The sequence below is a fragment of the Tympanuchus pallidicinctus genome, unplaced genomic scaffold, assembly GCF_026119805.1.
Source record: "Tympanuchus pallidicinctus isolate F22 unplaced genomic scaffold, pur_lepc_1.0 scaffold8, whole genome shotgun sequence".
Taxonomy (NCBI): Eukaryota; Metazoa; Chordata; class Aves; order Galliformes; family Phasianidae; genus Tympanuchus; species Tympanuchus pallidicinctus.
The window spans coordinates 13,711,303-13,728,634 of NW_026294802.1; the positions used below are offsets into that span (position 1 = coordinate 13,711,303).

The 17,332-nt window shown below is 49.4% G+C and overlaps 3 protein-coding genes across 5 annotated transcripts in view; 2 read left to right on the top strand and 1 right to left on the bottom strand.

Moving 5' to 3' along the window:
* The first annotated feature begins 2,182 nt into the window (after positions 1–2,182).
* CBY1 (chibby family member 1, beta catenin antagonist) overlaps positions 2,183–17,332 on the top strand; it is a 125,629-nt gene continuing 110,479 nt past the window's right edge. The window contains exons 1-4 of one of the 2 annotated variants that reach the window (XR_008202781.1): positions 2,183–2,575; positions 2,937–3,042; positions 3,122–3,237; positions 4,034–4,419. Coding sequence is in view for 1 of the 2 variants with exons in the window: in XM_052668671.1 (XP_052524631.1) it covers positions 2,498–2,575; positions 2,937–3,042; positions 3,122–3,237; positions 4,034–4,114 (381 nt within the window). In the remaining variant the exon portion in view is untranslated. Of the gene's footprint in view, positions 2,576–2,936; positions 3,043–3,121; positions 3,238–4,033; positions 4,572–17,332 lie in introns of those variants that run through there. The other variant, XM_052668671.1, reaches the window with a different exon arrangement.
* On the top strand, positions 4,669–6,502 carry TOMM22 (translocase of outer mitochondrial membrane 22). Its single transcript, XM_052668670.1, has 4 exons — positions 4,669–4,822; positions 4,924–5,042; positions 5,224–5,341; positions 5,738–6,502. Exons 1-4 carry the CDS (start codon positions 4,715–4,717, stop codon positions 5,810–5,812), a joined length of 420 nt encoding a protein of 139 aa, XP_052524630.1. The 5' UTR covers positions 4,669–4,714; the 3' UTR covers positions 5,813–6,502.
* On the bottom strand, positions 6,716–17,172 carry JOSD1 (Josephin domain containing 1). Of its 2 annotated transcripts, none has more exons than XM_052668667.1 (4): positions 16,261–17,170; positions 11,918–12,046; positions 11,595–11,789; positions 6,716–9,251 (listed from the first exon to the last, which is right to left on the bottom strand). In XM_052668667.1, exons 1-4 carry the CDS (start codon positions 16,443–16,445, stop codon positions 9,152–9,154), a joined length of 609 nt encoding a protein of 202 aa, XP_052524627.1. In that variant the 5' UTR covers positions 16,446–17,170; the 3' UTR covers positions 6,716–9,151. The 2 variants fall into 2 exon arrangements, with proteins under 2 accessions (XP_052524627.1, XP_052524628.1); XM_052668668.1 differs by lacking the exon at positions 6,716–9,251 and adding an exon at positions 9,265–11,059 and having other exon boundaries at positions 16,261–17,172.

The following is a 17,332-nucleotide window of genomic DNA, read 5'->3' on the forward strand; positions in this document are numbered from 1 at the left end:
AAGGCTCAACTCATGAAGAAAGGGAAATCTTAGGATTTAAGGGAAGAAAAAATGACAAATCCATGTAGTTTTTATTGTTACCAATATCAGAATTGGAGAAACCTTTGATTGTACCATCTACATGACCAGAAAGCATATACACGCCTTATTTTGAGTTAGAAACAACTGAAGTTTCAACTGATGCAGAGAATTAAAGAGAAGTGCAATATTTGGCACATTTCTCCTTCTCCCTCATTTTTTAAGAAGGTCGTATGAGCAAAAGAGAACAATCAGATAGTTTGCTGGTTCAGAACTTCTAGCAGGCAGTAAAAACCCACTGTGGTAAGTGGAAGACAATGAAGAACCCAAGAACAAGTGAAAAGTTTCATGAGAAGGCAGATATGAATTAGGTGAAGGCATATTCGTTGGGTGACATATAGAGGGTGGAAATGAGGGGCCAGAAATCAAAACAGCACTGCACTCCCATTTGATTACTATTCTTTCTGAAAGCTCTGTTATCCAGAAGACAAAGGCATGCACTTTTCTGATTATCACTTGGTGATTCAATGTAAGGATAACATCCATTACAACCACATATCCTCCAAAGTCACAACTGATGGTTGGAGATTAGGATCCCTACAAGACTCGGTTAACAGATGCCTGTGGAATTCTCTACTCATAGAGCAAGTATTGGTTTCCGGCTGCTCCTACGACGATTCAGTTCTGCGTCTCATTTCTCTTCCTAGCTGTTTTCTCTGCCTAGCTCTCTACACGCTGCCTTGAGGGCCTCCTGGTGGTGCAACCTGTGACGGTCAAGTAAGAGGAAAGCAGTTGCAATGCGCTGAGGCAGCTGTTCTTCCATGTCTGGAGCTGACCGTAATGGAAAAACACAACACAAACAAACTGAAAAAGAAGTGTTTGCTTCAGCAATATCACAGCATCACAGAATGTCCCAGGTTGGAAGGGACCTCAAGGATCATGAGACTCCTACCCGCCTGCCACATGCAGGGCCACCAACCTCCCCATTTAATATTAGACCAGGCTGCCCAGGGCGCCATCCAGTCTGCCCTGTTATAACAGGTGACATATTTATACCACTATCTATTATTCTAGAAGAAAGGATATAATGAACTGCAGAACACTGAGGTGTCAGGAATTGTCAGACTGCTCAATAAATTAATTGGGAATGAAATTATTTTCAAGATGAAAAAAAAGCTTAGGTTTTAAACTCAGCCTCATCTAGCCCACCAGTGAATGTAGCAAGTTTTAAATGGCAGAAATGAAAACAAGTGCTAGAGGTTTGGGGGAGGTTTAGGTTGGCTATTAGGAAGAATTTCTTCTCTAGAAGAGCAGAGCTGCAGTGGCACAGGCTGCCCAGGGAGGTGGTGCAGTCACCGTCCCTGGAGGTGTTCCAGAGCCGTGTGGATGTGGCACTGAGGACATGGTCAGTGGGCATGGTGGGGTGGACTGGAGGTTGGACCGGGTGATCTTAGAGGTCTTTTCCAACCTTAATGATTCTGTGATCTCTGTCTCGGATGAGCAGTAAGGCTGTGAGCTCTGCCCCATCTCCCGTGCTCTGCGCTCAAAACAGCAGCCTCTTATGGTAAGAATGTGAGAGCTAACTGGCCTCCCCCACCTCCCCTCAGTTTTTCTTTACAGATGAATTTCTTCTCACCACTTCCTGCTGCTTCCCTGAGCTTTGAATCCCTGCAAGACCCTGGATGAGCCAGTTTGGTTTTCTGATATTAATGCTGTATTCCCACGGCCCTCACCTTGCTCAGTGCACGGACAACACGGCGCTATGAGTCTGCACCCTGAGTGCTGTGCTCAGTTCTGGGCCTTTCACTGCAGAAAAGACACGGAGGCCCTGGAGCGTGTCCAGAAAAGGGCAGCGGAGCTGTGAGGGGTGTGGAGCACGAGTCTGATGGGGAGCAGCTGAGGGAACTGGAGTTGTTCAGTCTGGAGAAGAGGAGCTCAAGGGAGACCTTACCGCTCTCTGAAGTGGACAGTGTGTGGGCAGGCGCTGAAGCCCCGTCTGATCACGGCTGTACCCCCAGCTGCGCACTAACTCTACCCACTCCCCCCGCGAGGCCCGGAACCCCACCGCCAGGCCCCATGCTCAGCGCAGCAGCTGGGCGGAGCGGCGGGGCCCAGATGTCTCCATGGCGACGCGCCGGCCGCAAACCGCCGTCGGGCCACGCGGCGGACCCGCAGCGCGGAGCGGCGGGGGCCGGCGGGGCGCAGGCGCCGCTCAGCGAAGCGGTGCTGCCCCCACGGAACGAAGGCGAATCCCGATGGAGAGGGCTGCCGCCGCCCCCGCACGGCGGGGCTGAGCCGGGCGCCGCGGCGGGAGGGGAGCGGGGAGCTCCTCGTCTGCTCTCTCGCAAGCGGTGCCCGCTGCCTGCCCCCAGCGCGGGCCCTTCGGGAGGGACTCGTTGCAGGGCTAACGGCCCGCGCCTCTGCCCCTACTGTGTTCTTGGGACGCGGCCCGGCGATAGGAACGTGGCGGTAGGAAGCGATGCCTCTCTTCGGGAGCACCTTCAGCCCTAAAAAGACCCCGCCGCGGAAGGCCGCCTCGCTGTCCAACCTGCACTTGGTGAGTGTTGGGGCTGCTGGTTCCTCCCAGCCCTTGGGTGGCACCTCCAGTGTGTTTGGGTGGGAGAAACTGCGGGCGTGGTGGTGAGTAACTAGGGAACGAGTGATAGGATGGGAGGCGATGGCCTCAAGTTGTGCCAGGGGAGTTTCAGGTTGGATGTTAGGAAAGATTTCTTCCCAGAAAGAGCGGTGCTGCAGCGGCACAGGCTGCCCAGAGAGGTGCTGCAGTCACCGTCCCTGGAGGTGTTCCACAACCTTCTGGATGTGGCACTGAGGGACACGGTTTAATGGTGATGGGTTGATGGCTGACTAGATGATCTTAAGAGGTCCTTTCCAACCTCAACAATTGCTTCTCTCTGCAGCTGGACAGATCCACCCGCGAGATCGAGCTGGGCCTGGAGTACGGCACTCCCTCTATGAACCTCACGGGGCAGAGCCTCAAGTTTGAGAACGGCCAGTGGGTGGCAGGTAGTGCCGTGCAGCGCGGGGGGCCTCCAGTGGTCACGGTTGGCTGACGGCCCTCCGTGTGGTCTCTTATTTCCTCCAGAAATGGGAAGCTTCACGGGAGATCGCAGGGAAATGCAGCGCTTGCGCAAACGCAACCAGCAGTTGGAGGAGGAAAACAATCTCCTTCGTCTGAAGGTGGATATTCTGCTGGACATGGTGAGTACTGAACTTCTGCCTGCCCTCAGTAGTGGAAATGCTGATGTGAAAGGTGCTGGGGGCACCAAAGGAAGTGGTTCTCACTGCAGAGTGCACTCCATTCCTGCTTTACCATACTGTGCAAGAAAAAATTTGGTGCCAGAGTGAACATGGGAGAAAGGTCTGACTTCATCTGCTCCCTCTGCAAGACGAGGGGCAGAGCTTGGCTTAGCACTTAGCAATGCTGAGTTGGACAGGAGTGCTGTGCTGTGTCAGGTCACAGAAGATTAAAGCTCTAGGATCTTCCTTGTGGCCTGACAAGCACTCTTATATCTATTCTGTATGTAAGCCTATGGGTGACAGAATTCCCCAGCACTGAACTAACCAAAATTCAGCTTTACACGTTCAAAATCTGTAGAGTTTCTTTGCTGAAATAGAATGTGTGTATACTCTGAGTATACTAAATGATTTGGCCTTTCTGTCAGCCTGAAGAAATAGGTGTTCCTTCAGCGTTTTCCTTCTTTATGTTCTTTCCATGTTTTAAATGTGGAAAGTAGCTTCTGTGACTGTGGCATTGCACTTAGCAGGAAGTATAGCCCTCCAGGTTCTCTGGGCTGTCTTGGTGAAGTGTGAAGTGTGAAGCCTCAGCTTCCCTCTCACTGAAATTGCAAAGGCTTTCTCACACTGGAGCTAGATGTGGCTGTAAATTTTAGTGACACCTCTGGAAAGATTGTGTCACAAAACAGTGTAATTGGAAAAGCTTCTGGTAGGGTGGTGCTTAAAGGAGCACATTACTGTTGCTCACTGTGCCTTGCAGCTCTCTGAGACCACGGCCGAGTCCCACCTGATGGAGAAGGAGCTGGAGGAGCTGAAGAGTCACATCCGGAGGAGGAAATGACAGAAGCGGTGGCTGAGGGAGAAGGGAGAGGAGGTCATGGGAGACTTTCCCTGTTCCTGCAGGCAGAGACTGGCTGGGGTGTCTGGGCTGTATTGGTACCACATATAGGTAGCTCCATGGGACAAGATACCTGCAGTATTGCATCGGTACAGCGTAAGGGTGCCTCCGCATCCCAGCACGTCACACTGTGCACTGTTCACCAACGCTCATGTTTGTTCCCGGAGCACTTCACCGCTTTTTAGCGCTCATGGCTGTTAGCCGCAGGTACACATGCTCCACAACAACCTGGCAGCACCGCCCTCCCCGTGAGCAGAGATCTGTGCCACGGCTGATGCCTGGATTCACAGCCTGGCTTTGTGCAAGGCCTTTGGCGAGCGGAGCGCTGACCTTGCTTGTTCGCGAGCGTTCGGCGTCGTTTACATGAAAACTCACATTAAAACGTTCGTTGGAACCCGAATCTGAGGCGGTGTGGTATTTTGGGGAGTGACACCTCCCGGCCGTCGGGGGGCGCTGTGCGCGCCGCCTTTCTTCCGGGGCCGCTCAGTCCGCAGTTCCACTTCCGCCGGCTCGCTGCCCGCTCCGTCCCTGGTGGTGGTGGGGATGGCTGCCGCTGCGTCCCTGTCCCCGGAGGAGCTGCTGCCCAAGGGCGGCGCGGGCAAGGCCGAGGAGTTGGAGGACGAGCTGGAGGATGACGACGACGACGACGAGGTAGCGCAGTGGCGGGGAGGGCCGGGATGGCCGGGAGGGCCGTGCGAGCGGGATGACCCCGTCGGGCGCCCGCAGGCCTGACGCCGCGCTGTCGCCCGCAGCTGGACGAGACGCTGGCGGAGCGGCTGTGGGGGCTGACCGAGATGTTCCCCGAGAGCGTGCGCTCGGCGGCCGGAGCCACCTTCGACCTGTCGCTGGCGATAGCGCAGAAGATGTACAGGTGAGGGGCGGCGAGGCCCGCGGGCTGCGGAGAGATCCGCTTTCCGGCGGCCGGGAGGAAGCCGGATGGTTCCAGACGGACTAAGGCCTGGAGGAAGGGGAGAAGGAACGAGGGAGGGATCCAAGTGCTGCTCCACTGTGCTGCCGAGATTCGTCTTCCTAATGCGTTTTGTTCCACGCAGATTCTCTAGAGCAGCTCTGTGGATCGGGACCACCTCCTTCATGATTTTAGTTCTTCCCGTCGTGTTTGAAACCGAAAAGCTGCAGATGGAGCAACAGCAGCAGCTGCAGCAGCGACAGGTGAGGCTGGAGCTGCACCGCCCGCCCTCATTGCAGTTTGGATGCGGCTCTGGCTGCCTGCTCAGTCCCGCAGTGATCAGCTGGTGCTGCGGCTCTGGAAGCAAAAAGCAAAGGCGATGCGTTTGGTGCTGTGGGCTCACTCATCCCACAGCGTGCTCTGATTGCATCCTGGGGGAGTAGCACGAGGCAGCTTCCTCTTGGCCTGCACAGCTGCATCCAACCGCACGGGTCTGGGTTTGGCGAGGTGAAGCTCTGAACCTGGTGGTTGTTGCAGAGAGGGAAAGGGCTAAATGTCTACTCCCAGGGGTGGACACTTCCTCGCTGTGCTCTCCCAGTCCTACTGGCAGATAGTGAGGTGCATCCTCAAAGCTTCTGATCTCTCTCTCTCTCTTACAGATTCTCTTAGGACCCAACACAGGGCTGTCTGGGGGCATGCCAGGGGCCCTGCCTCCACTTCCCGGAAAAATCTAATTTGCTGCAGCCACGTTGGATTTGTATCATGTGGGAAGACCTTGAGATGATGATATATTGAACTGTTGATTTGTTGGGTCAGGGCATTTATTTTTTTGGTTCTGTTTTTATTTTTGGTTATATTTTGGGACATTGACCTGTTCATACTGTGGGGGAGGGGGGAAGCCCCCTGTCTGGACCTGATGATGGCTCCTGTCTGCATTCTTCCCCTGTAGAAGTCACGAGTCTTTTCTTTTGCTCAATCAGTACACTGTAATCGGTTACAGAGACTTGAAATCATGGAGTTCCTGTTCTGGACTCCTCGCTTCCCAGAAAAACCACCTTGGGGCACAAGTTGGGCTTCAGACAGCAACAGTCAAACACAAATCTTTTCCTGGCTAACTCAAGGCCTGAGAGCATCAGTGACAGAACAAGAAGCAACTCTCCCAGCAGATGAAGCAAAGGAAGAAGGAGAGTTGAGGGTATCTGTACCCTGTAGAAAAAAATTCTCTGGGAAGATGTGTGTGCAAATACTTTCACTGCAACATTGTGTGTGTGCGTGTGAGTACCAAGGGAGTGGCAGAGGGGGTTAATGAGAATCACATCAGTGCTGATCCTCTGCATCATAAAGCAGAATTTCAGAAATCGGTTGCATATTTTTTTGTATTGAATATTAAATAAATCCAACCTGAGCAGTGTGGTTTTAACAGATGTTCCTTGAAGAGGATGCTTCTTTCCTGGAGCATTGGTGCCACTGAAGTTTAAGTGGCTCTGCCCTTCCAGTTCATGCACAGATCTCCCGGGGAGGGGACTCCAAACATTTGGGGTAATTTAAGGGAGTTCTCATAGAGGTGCTAGAATTTCTGTCCACCATTCTACCTCAAGCACCAGGAACCAAGGCTGAAGGTTCTTAATATCATTCAGTTTTTAACCAAAGAAAAAAAAAAAAAAAAGTTTATTTTTCCTTTACATACTTTGTTACAGAACAATTCAGTTGAACATACAGAAGTGATAAGACATTTATATGGAAATGTTTTTTTTTTTTTCTTTTCCATTTTTGGTTAAACAAAATACATCTCTGTAAACAAACCCAAGACAAGGCTCTAACAAAAACCAAACAAGCAAGAAAACAAACTTGGGCTTTTCCCACTCCCAAGCAGTGGGACTGGACTGGTCTGCCCACCCTCTGTCCAGCAGCCTTGCTTGCCCCAGGGGTGTGATCATTCAGTTTCCCTTTACCTGAGCAGCTGGATCACACTATTTTCCCCCCACAGGAGAGGTGCTGACATACAAGGAGAGGAAAGTAGCCCCAAAATATTTTAAAACATCTTTGCATATTGTGCACTGATCTATTGGCTTGCAGTTTCCATGCAAACGGTTTCTCCAAAGTGCGGTTTCACGCAGCATAGAAAAATGTTGCTGTAGAGATTTTTTTTTTCTCCCCCTTCCTCTCGAAGAAATGGCTTCAAGTCATGAGCAGAATGCCTGCAGGCTTTGCATCCTGCTTGTAAAGTGTTTAAAAACTCCACCAGCTGGTATTGGTCATTGGAATGTGTTACGAAACAGGACTTGTTCTAGAAACGCTGGGTATTTAAAACATAAGAGCCATTTGCCCTTGACTTTTGGAGGCTGTGCTCAGAAGACTGCAAAATGGTGCTTGTGGGATGTCCGGGGCTCAGCGAACACCACGCTCGTCCTGTTGTCACACTGCCTCCAGTCTTGGTAACAAGGTGTGAGTTAGCAGTCTCTCGCTTGGCTTCGAACGTCTGCTCACGCTTTGCTGAGCTCTCAAGAGACAGGCAACTGAGAAAAGGTAGTTACAGCCCACAGCCCTCCTTCTGAAAGCCCCAGTGCCACCAGAATGAGAATTCCCTACTGGCAGAGCAGAATTGTTTGAGGAGCTCCATCCCTTTCCAGCAGTTACCATTTAGCTGAGCCCCCACGTGCGTAAAGAGAGAAGCAAATGGCAGCTCAGCCAGGAAGAGCTGAACGCATGGAGCCCTGTCCTCAGCTCAGTGCTTCCTCCTGCTTGGAAGCAGCAACTGAGCTACAGCTGGCCTAAGCGACAGAGAAACAACAAAGATCCCTCTTAGAGTCTCCATGTTTCATCACTTTTTTCCCCCCCATGGAAAGAAGAGGAGGAAAAAGCAATTCACTCATTAATGGAATGTTTGTCAGCCAACACTAAAAGAGAAGCTGATTCAACCACTAGGCCCCACGCTCTAACGCCTGATGATTCTGGTGGACCCTCTGCATCTCCCATATTGGCTGCTAATAACTATCAAGAGGCAGAAGCTGACTATCTAAGACTTCCCTCCTCAAGTTATTGTTATATACATTTTTTTCTCCTTTTGTGACCAGCTCACTCATAGGAAAGCTCCTTCTGGGACACTCTGCGTAGCATTTGTGATCGTGAGCTAGACTTCTGGAAGATAATTATTTCCTCTTAAAACCCATTCAGATTTTATTTTTCTTTCCAAGCAGCCCCTAAACTACTGGGTGTTCATGCAGAAAACCAAAATAGCTTCAGATGTTTAAAAAAAAACAAAAATATATATATATATATATTAAAACCCAACATAGCACAAAACCCAGGCAGACTTCAGCCTCTAGTTCAGAAACCTGATACTCCCCCATTAGCTTGTGCCTGCTGTTTTTGCACTGCCTTAGCAAGCCACACGTTGCCAAACAACCACTTGGCCATGGAAATCCTTGGAGATACTGGGGAAGAATCCTCTAGTTACTCAAAGAATTTTCTGAAAGGTGACTTCTTTTATTTTTTAAACTCACCCCTCCCCTCTAACTCTGGGCACAAACCATCCCTACCAAGCAGAGGGTCGTGCTGAACACCCTACCATTCCTAGTGTTTTGAGTGTGTCCTGAGAGACCCTTACAAGTCACAATCGCCTTCAAGACAACTTGTTTTGGAGGGAGAGGCTTTTGAAGGAGCGACAACGTGCTTGGCCCCTGCTCCTCCCCAGTGAGCTCTAAAGGAACGCTGTGCCACAATACACAGCCTTGGGCAACACAGAGAAAGAGAGGTTGGAGGCTTCCAAAAAACCTGGCCCTGAAGCACAGCTTTAGAGAGAGCAACACCTTCTAGTTAGCTGAAGAGCACGCAGCTCATCCACCTTTTCTATCAGTTGAATGGCTTCCAGTTTCCTCCGCTCTGCCCTCAGTACCCCCCACCCACTACCCCCAGTGTCCTACGCCACCGCCCTATTGCACCAAGGAAGAAAGGAAAGAGCCTAACAAAGGAAGTTCTGGAAGAGAAGAGTTGGGGCACCCATTATCCAGGTTTCAGGACATCATGAGTTCCAGAAAGGGGCAGAGCTGTAGTGAGAGGACAGTTGGTCCAGGTCACACGTCAGCTCTCCAGCTCTGATGTGCTTCCACCTCCTCTGGCACCACCAGCAGGAGTTCACAGTTCTTTCCTCTTAGCTGGTGTTTCAAAAATTTCCTACAGTAAGGAGAAACAGGAATAAGCACAACTGAATGCACAACTTCTACAGTCTTCTACAACTACACACAGCTAGCCATGCAAATATGACAAGAAATGAGAGGAACATCATCTCACCTCATTATTTTCTGACAGAAAACTGAACAAAAGCTCTAGATTCAATACATCTGTACCCAGCAAGCTACTGCAGAATCAGATAGACATGATTGCTTCAGTTGAGAGATCTACACAGATGTCACACCCCAGCTTTCCAAGGTGGCAAAAACAGCGATTAAAAACAAAGTTTCTTTGGGTGTCCAAGACCAAGAACCACACTTTAACTGAAAGTAACTTCAACAAATCCAGCACATGTTTGTGGGAAAAACAAGCAGGAAAAAAAAGCAAAACACTGCCATTAGGATGTCATCATCACGGGTCACAGCAGCACAGAACCACTCAGTCGCCTGACACGGCTCTGCAGCCCCCTTCTTGTCCATATGCTTTTTCCTCATACCAAACATGGAGGCAATTCAATAACCATTAAAATCAAATCAATGCTTTCTCCCATATCTTTCTGCCCAACTTCTCAAATTCAGCATGTGGGAAGCCCTTATTTATTGCTAGAGAACAGCACACCCAAGACTGGAACAAAAAAAAAAAAAAACTCCAATTAGTTCTGCACAGTAGATCCAGTACTGTGTTGTTCTACCCTGGGAGCTCACAAAAGGCTTATAACCAATTTGTCAAGACTGGAATGACATGACAGGCGCTGGAAATATTGCTCCCTTAAGTTAGAACAAGTCTAGTTGAGACAGCAACGCCATCTGTACACTTTAGAACAGGACAGAATGGCAGCAGAATGGCAACTAAGGACAGGCTGGGTTTTACAGTCAAAGCAAATCACACCAACCATCTGTATTAAGAGTGAAGAGCAGAGGGGAATCAAACCAGATGTGCAACGTACACTGAAATAGGCAAACAGTCAAGAATAGGGCTGCACTCCTAATCTGAGGAGATTTTGTTGGGAACACACAGTACTGAATAGGCAAAGGTCTCACATTCAAGGAGACAGTGAAGCACAGCACGTTTAGTTGCAGGCATCACTCACTGGTGCCAGACTTGGCCTTTACTAGTGACAGAGTGACAGTGATTCCTAGTGATAGAGCCAGCTCTGTAACAGATGAAATTAGGCTCTCCTGAGCTCTCAGAAACCTCTGTTGGCTAAAGTATTTTCCTAGCTTCGCACAAATAAGATATAAATGACATTGGGCTTATGCAGAGAAGCTTTTCTGTAGTGGAAAGGGCCACCCAACAGCTGCCCCACATCAGATGAGAGCCAGCTTCAGCTGCCCCAGAAGGTCCCACTGCTGACCAGAGCTGAGCCATGAACAATGCTGGTTGTGCTCTGGGAGAACAGATTTAAGAAAGGAAAAAAAAATGCTGCACAACAACAGCTGGGAGAGAGGAGTAAAAACGGAGAGATAAGACAGCCCTTCAGGCACCAAGTTCAGTTCAGAAGGAGGTGCTCTCACAGCCCAGGAGAGGCCCATGAAGGAGCAGGCTGTCCCCTGCCCCTCCACCATCCCCACCGCGGAGAGCAGATCTCCACATGCAGCCATGGAGGAGCCCACAGCGCAGCAGTGGACACAGCCTGAAGGAGGCACAGCCCATGGAGAGCCCCCACAGGAGAAGTCCTGGACCAGACCTGCAGTCTGTGGGGCAGGAGAGCTGAGAGGGGCTGCCTCCCACAGGGATCGTGCAGAGCAGCTCCTGAAGGGTGGGCCTTCCGGTATGGTGCCATGTTTGATCAGTGCTTGGAGAGCTGCAGCCTATGGGAAGCCCACGTGGGATCAGGTCGAGAAGATGGCGCGCTGGGGAGGGACCCCACGCTCACACAAGGGCAGAGTGACTACAGATCAGCAGAGATGAAGTGTTACGGACTGACTGCAGCCCCAACTCCCTTGAGCCTCTTTGGGGGTGGAAGGGGAAGGTGTTTTTAGTTCACTTTCAGCTCTCGCTGCTCTACTCTGTTAATAGCAGACAATAAATTTTAGTAATCCCCATATACTGAATCTGATTTGCCCACATTGGTAACTTTGACCAATCTCGCTGTCCTTATCCTATTTTTTCTCCTCAAAAGAACAGTGGGGGAGTAGTGACAGAGAGGAGTGGTGGACCTGAACTTCCCATCAGAACAGAACCACCACACAGATGTAAGCAAATCTTATTACCATCAAATATTTGGTACTGCAATTCAGCCATAAATGCTTCCACTAAGTGTCTAAGAACGAATTCACTCCTTCCAGTAGGAAATACCTGAATACAAACCCACAAACACATAACAAGGGGGTGGAGAAGACTTACCTGAGCTCACTTTCACCTCCAATCCACTCAGGCATCTTGAGTTTGGAGTCGAGGTTATAGTAAGTGCCCCCCACCTCCCGGACGCAGATCCAGTGCTGCCGCTTGAGGGGGAGCTTCAAGGGACCCCAGCAAAGGCTGGAGGGCAGATTCATGATGAAACCCATCACGTTAGACAGGGCAATGACATTAACATCCCTAAAAGGGTACAGAAAACAAACAGCAACAAGATTACGCTCTGGTATTTGACTGCCATCTGGTTCTTGGTTTTCGTTTTCAGCTTTACAGTTGGCAGCCATGTCTGGAATTACACAATTTCTGAATACCTGCGCTTGTCCCACCAAACTGCCTCATATCCTTTGGTCTGAAGTGCTGCCATGATCACGTTCACGTCGTAGTTCCCATTCCCCAGCATGCTCTTTTTGTGTGGCGTCACCATGGTGTTGGGAGACAGCCTGGAAACAGAACAAGAAGTGCTCTAGCAGATGCTTGTCAAACCCATATTCCAAAACTGCTGTGTAACTTGAAGTCCGTTTTCAGGAGATTTGCTTTCTTAGAAGTGAACTATTTCACTCTGCCCCTTCTCCCTTAAGCCAAGAGGTTGAGAGGGCTAAATAATGCATTAACAGTTACTTTGATGAGCAAAACTGCCAAAGATTCTAGCTTTGTAGTGAAAAATTGCCAACATTCCACGTGCATTGAACTGGTATTTCAGGATGCCACTTTTATTATTTTCCCCTAGTTCAGAATTGGAGTAAATGCTGGTTTGCCATTTGGAACAACAGCTACCACAGCTTCAGGTGTTGAAGTCAACAGCAGTCTTTAAGAGCAGATGAGACCCAGGGTGGGCTGCCTGCAGTTAAAGGTTGTTTTCCCCCCAGTGGTAAGTGAAAAGAATGTTCATACATAAAGCTGTGGAAATATTTGGGCTTGAAAGTTTCTAAAGCACTGTCATTGCTGTTAAAAAAAAATAAAATAACCACCTTTTAAGCTTAAAAAAAAAAAACAAACCCTGCCTAGACATCACTTGCATGACTGTAGAATCCAAAAATCCAGAATCAGAGTCCATCATGTAATATGCAAAAGAGGTGAGAAAGTCTTTACTGTCTACAAATACCGAAAATGGATACAAGACATAAGAGATGGAGATATGCAACCCTCACCCCTCTCAGATAAACACTGCAAGCAGAGAAAACGAGATAGTGAGTTAATGTGAGGAGGACAAATGGGCTTCAGCAGCTGGGAGGATGGGCACGGAGGGAAACTGAGAGCCTAGAGGAGCAAGGTCATGCAATGGCAAACAGGAGAAAGCCAAGCCTCAGCTCTATCCCATTGCAATGGGTTGCTCTTCTGATTGGCGAGGACTCCACTAGCTGTGCTGGCACAAGGTTCAGATGTTTCATGGCACCTGATATCCATGTTTCCTCTGCCTTTCCTTCGTGCCAGCTCTGACCCCTGTAACCCCCCTGACCAGGTGAGTGTTACATTTCAGACCAAGTGAGGCTAGATAAGGTACAGGCAGATAACCTTCCACATCAGTTCTCCTTCAGGGCAGCAAACTGCAGCAGAACAGCCTCAAACAATGTGGTAACACAAAAATCTACTAATATCTGCCACTGAGCAGTTCTCAGCAAGGCAGGGACGTTTGCAGAAAATCAGTTCCCAGTCTCCAAGTCTCTGGCACGTCTTACAGATCACAGATGCTTCTATAGCTCATCACAGCCTGTCCAGCATCACCATAAAGCAAGAGCACTGGGCTACAATTAATTCCTCAAGAACACTGCTTCAGTATCTCTCATGAGTGCTGGCAAGATAGGAAAGCCTCCCAGCTAAGAGCCCTTTGGTTTACACAAGCACCCTCTTGTGGCACAGTTTTCCAAAGACTAGCTCATTCGCAGGCAAATATCTGGCAAATGCACTTATCTTTGTTCTCTCCTGTAACTTACAAAGGCCAGAAATGATAAAAAACAGAGGTGACACTCAGAACTGTTACCCACCAGAAAGCCTTCATCAAAAGCCACCTTGTCTCATTTCTGCTCACATACACTTCAATATGGTACACAACCATCAGCTGAAGGATTGTGGACTAAACAAGGAACAATAACATTATCTAGAGATTAATCCGGGCAAGACTGATGAAGCTGAACAGAACTACAGGAAACAATCCTTGAGTTTCCCAAAGTCACAGACCTTCATCAACTCCAACACAAAGCTCTTTTCTAACCAGATATCAAGAAACAGACTCGAGTGAAGTGGTTTTGTTGGCATCTCCATGCAACAACAGGAACAAGCAATCTTACTTCCTGAAACAAAAGGCAGAGAAACAGCAAAAAGATGGTTCACCTGTTAGAGGAAAGAAGAGAGGGAGGACTACAGAACCAGAGGGGAGCTCAGGACATGCTTTGGCACATACTGGAGATGATGATAACGATCACGCTACACTGGCCTGGAGCAATGGGATGCAGCAAAAGGGAAATGAATGATTAAGAAACACACTTCAATTATTTTTCAAGGGATGTGGTCAGCCAGGGAAAGCTCATTTGTGAGTTCATTACCATGTCAACACTAAGCTTAAAATAATAAAAAAAAAATGATGCCTAGCGACGTTTCTGTAGCTTATTAAAATACTCATCAGTCTTTTTGTCATATTCAGTAGAACCCAGTGTATGACTGGACATGGGAAAAACATGTGGAAAAATGATGTATAAAGCATGGCTGAGACCAAGCCACTTAAAGTGAAGCCAAAGAGCTACAAACAAGTAGCAACTCCACAGAGAGGCAAAGGAGGAGGCAATTGCTATGCATTCCTTGTAGCTCATCCATTTAGAACATTGTGAATTGGAAGGAACCCACAAGGATCACAGAGTCCAACTCCTGGCTCCACGGAACCACCTCAAATTCAAACCATATTTTTGAGATCGTTGCCCAAATGCTGCTTCAACGACTGCTGTGGGGTTGGATCAGCCTGCATACCTCCATCTGAAGACCAACAGGAGACAACACCAGTTTGGAATTTAAGAAATTCTTCCTCATGGGGCAAGAGGTCTCACCAGATGAGCGCCTCGATGCTTTCTGAGAAGTTCCATGCTGCACATTAATTCTCTCTCACCACACCCAGAGAAAACCAACTAATTAGATCATCACACCACTTCCACCACAGGAACTGCCTCTGTTTACTTCAGGCCAGTAGAAATCCATCAGTGATTACAGCTCTGACAATTGCTACTCTGGAACAAAACCACAGAGCCTTTATGCTGGACAAAGTGCTGTCGATCAGCTCCTCTTCATGAACAGGCATTTTATTTACACTACCATTGTAAATAGCACTTCCATCTGATATTTGTAGCTGCTTATCACCACATTTTGTTCACTAAAGAAAGGAAGGCACATGTATGACAAGCCGAGCCCCAATGCAATAAAACTTCAGATTTTTAGGGTGGTAGCAGTATTGGCAGGGAACTTTGTCCAGCAGCACCTCCAGCCTAACTGCTGCCATGGAGAGCTGTTCCCTATGCCTTACTAACACAAGGTGCTGTCAGCTACTAGAAATAAGGACTCAACCATAACCTCAGTGAAGATTAGATACAGAGAGCAAATGCTACAGGGAGACTCCATTTACTTCCCCGTTCCTTAGCTTCATCAATTAAAGTCATTGGAATTTTTAAAGGCACCCTCAGGACAACTCCACAAAGTGTTAAACAACATGAAATAAACAGCCATACAACAGAGTTATTTTGCAAGGCACATTCATCAATTACAATTTCCCGTGTAAGACTCAAGAATGCCTTTAGTAACTACGTGAAGCTGCCAGGAAGAGCTCAGCCAACACTGCAGAAAACATGGCTCTAGCTACTGAGATTAAATCCTGTTTGGTAAGCAGGGTCTCCCTGCAAGGAAATAAAAAAGGCTGCAAAATTTGAGGAATTTCATTTAACTGCTTGAGTAAGTTGACAAAGCTTTAATGTCCAGCATCAAAGTTCTACGGTACTAAATTGAGAAGTTTTTACGGAATCACAGAATGGCCTGGGTTGAAAAGGATCACAGTGATCATCTAGTTTCAACCCCCTGCTATGTGCAGGGTCTCCAACCAGCAGACCAGGCTGCCCAGAGCCACATCCAGCCTGGCCTTGAGCACCTCCAGGGATGGGGCATCCACAGCCTCCTTGGGCAGCCTGTTTCCATTGCATCACCACCCTCTGGGCGAAAAACTTCTTCTTAAAATCTAACCTAAACCTCCCCTGTCTCAGTTTAAAACCACTCCCTCTTGTCCTATCACTATGAACTCTCACGATGAACCCTTTGTCATCCCAGCCACCTTCACTGCCCAGATCTTTTACTGCATGAAGTAACACACTGACAGGAGTCAGGGGCAGAAAACAGAAGATGCATTAAGGTGGATGCAGTGCAACTACATAGCAGAACAGGCAGTAAAGCTCTCAGACACGTTGAACAGTCTGAGAAACAAGAATAAGAGGGGATTTTCTCTATGGAAAAAAGAAAAAAAAAAAAAAAAAAAAAAAAAGAGGAAAAGAACAGGGCAAAAAAGAACCATGCTAACTCAAAGCGGCAGTGTATTCTGAATACTTCTATTTATCCCCAAAAATGAGACCTGCAAATCCCTCTAAGCACCAAAGGAAGCAAATGCTTCAGTCAGTGCAGAGTGCCATACCTCTGAAAAATCTCCTGCAGGGTTTCCCTGGTGAAGGCGTTGCTGTCCTGGAAGACATTGTTGAGGGCATGGAGGGCACACAGCTCCCTGCGCTGCTTCTCGTGGTAAATATGTAGCGGCGGCAGCTGGGGCGGCTCAGGGGACTCCGATTTGGCCTTGTCACCTTTCCATGGCACGCAACTCATCTTCTCACAGGGCGGATGGTGAGGCAGGAGGTGAGAAACTCAGCAGGCCGAGGTCCCTTCCTCAGAGTCACAGCAGCAGCGTGTGGCCCCTTTATTTTATAGGCAAGGGCTGCTCTCACCTCACCAACCCCCCTCTCGTGCTTCAGTTTATTCAGTAACTGCCTCTGATGGCTGGCTTTAACGACCACCTCCTTTCTCCCATACCCCATAAAACACCACACACACACACACACACACACACACACACACACAGAACAAAAAACAAACAAAAAGCAGAGAGATAAGCAAAAGATACGGATCCCGTCAGTCTCAAGGTGCCAGCTGGATGCTGCCACACCGCTCCTTTTCTTCCATCTCCGGTACCCAGCGCAGGCCACAGGGAGGGGCACCCCGCGGGGCCAAGCTGACAGTGCGGACCCGCCCCGGGGCAAGGAATGGGCCGGGGTCCCTCAGCTGCCCTCCTCCATCGCTGCGGGCAGGGCAGGCTCCGGGATGCCAACGGCTCGGGGAAGGAAGCCGCCTCCGCCTCCTCCTAGGCCATAAAACACAGCTCCGGGCTCCGCAGCGCCCGGCGGGCCGCCCCGCACTTCCGCCCGAGGGAAAGCTCCGTTAGGAGCGGGCAGGACCCGCACGGAGCCCCAAGGACCCGCCGCTTCCCCGCTGCCCGGCCACGGCCTCCTCGCACCGACGGCGGCGGCGCATGCGCCCCACCCCGCTCCTTCCTTCTCTACTGCGCCCGGGGTTTTCTGTCAGGAACCCCACGGACGCTCGGCGCGTTCCATTGGTCGACACAGCTGTCATTAAAATTGTTCCTCTTTTTCACTGGCCGGTCCGAGAGAGTGCCCGCCCGCGTGCCTAACTGCCTTGGTGTTTGGTCCCGCCCTATT

Excerpts from the sequence above, each read along its gene's own strand:
- TOMM22 (XM_052668670.1), top strand. The coding sequence starts at position 4,715 with ATGGCTGCCGCTGCGTCCCTGTCCCCGGAGGAGCTGCTGCCCAAGGGC. Across the intron at positions 4,823-4,923 it reads ATGACGACGACGACGACGAG|CTGGACGAGACGCTGGCGGA; the intron begins GTAGCGCAGTGG and ends TGTCGCCCGCAG. Across the intron at positions 5,043-5,223 it reads ATAGCGCAGAAGATGTACAG|ATTCTCTAGAGCAGCTCTGT; the intron begins GTGAGGGGCGGC and ends TGTTCCACGCAG.
- JOSD1 (XM_052668667.1), bottom strand. The coding sequence starts at position 16,445 with ATGAGTTGCGTGCCATGGAAAGGTGACAAGGCCAAATCGGAGTCCCCT. Across the intron at positions 11,790-11,917 it reads GTTTGGTGGGACAAGCGCAG|GGATGTTAATGTCATTGCCC; the intron begins GTATTCAGAAAT and ends GTACCCTTTTAG. Across the intron at positions 9,252-11,594 it reads GGAGGTGAAAGTGAGCTCAG|GAAATTTTTGAAACACCAGC; the intron begins GTAAGTCTTCTC and ends TCCTTACTGTAG.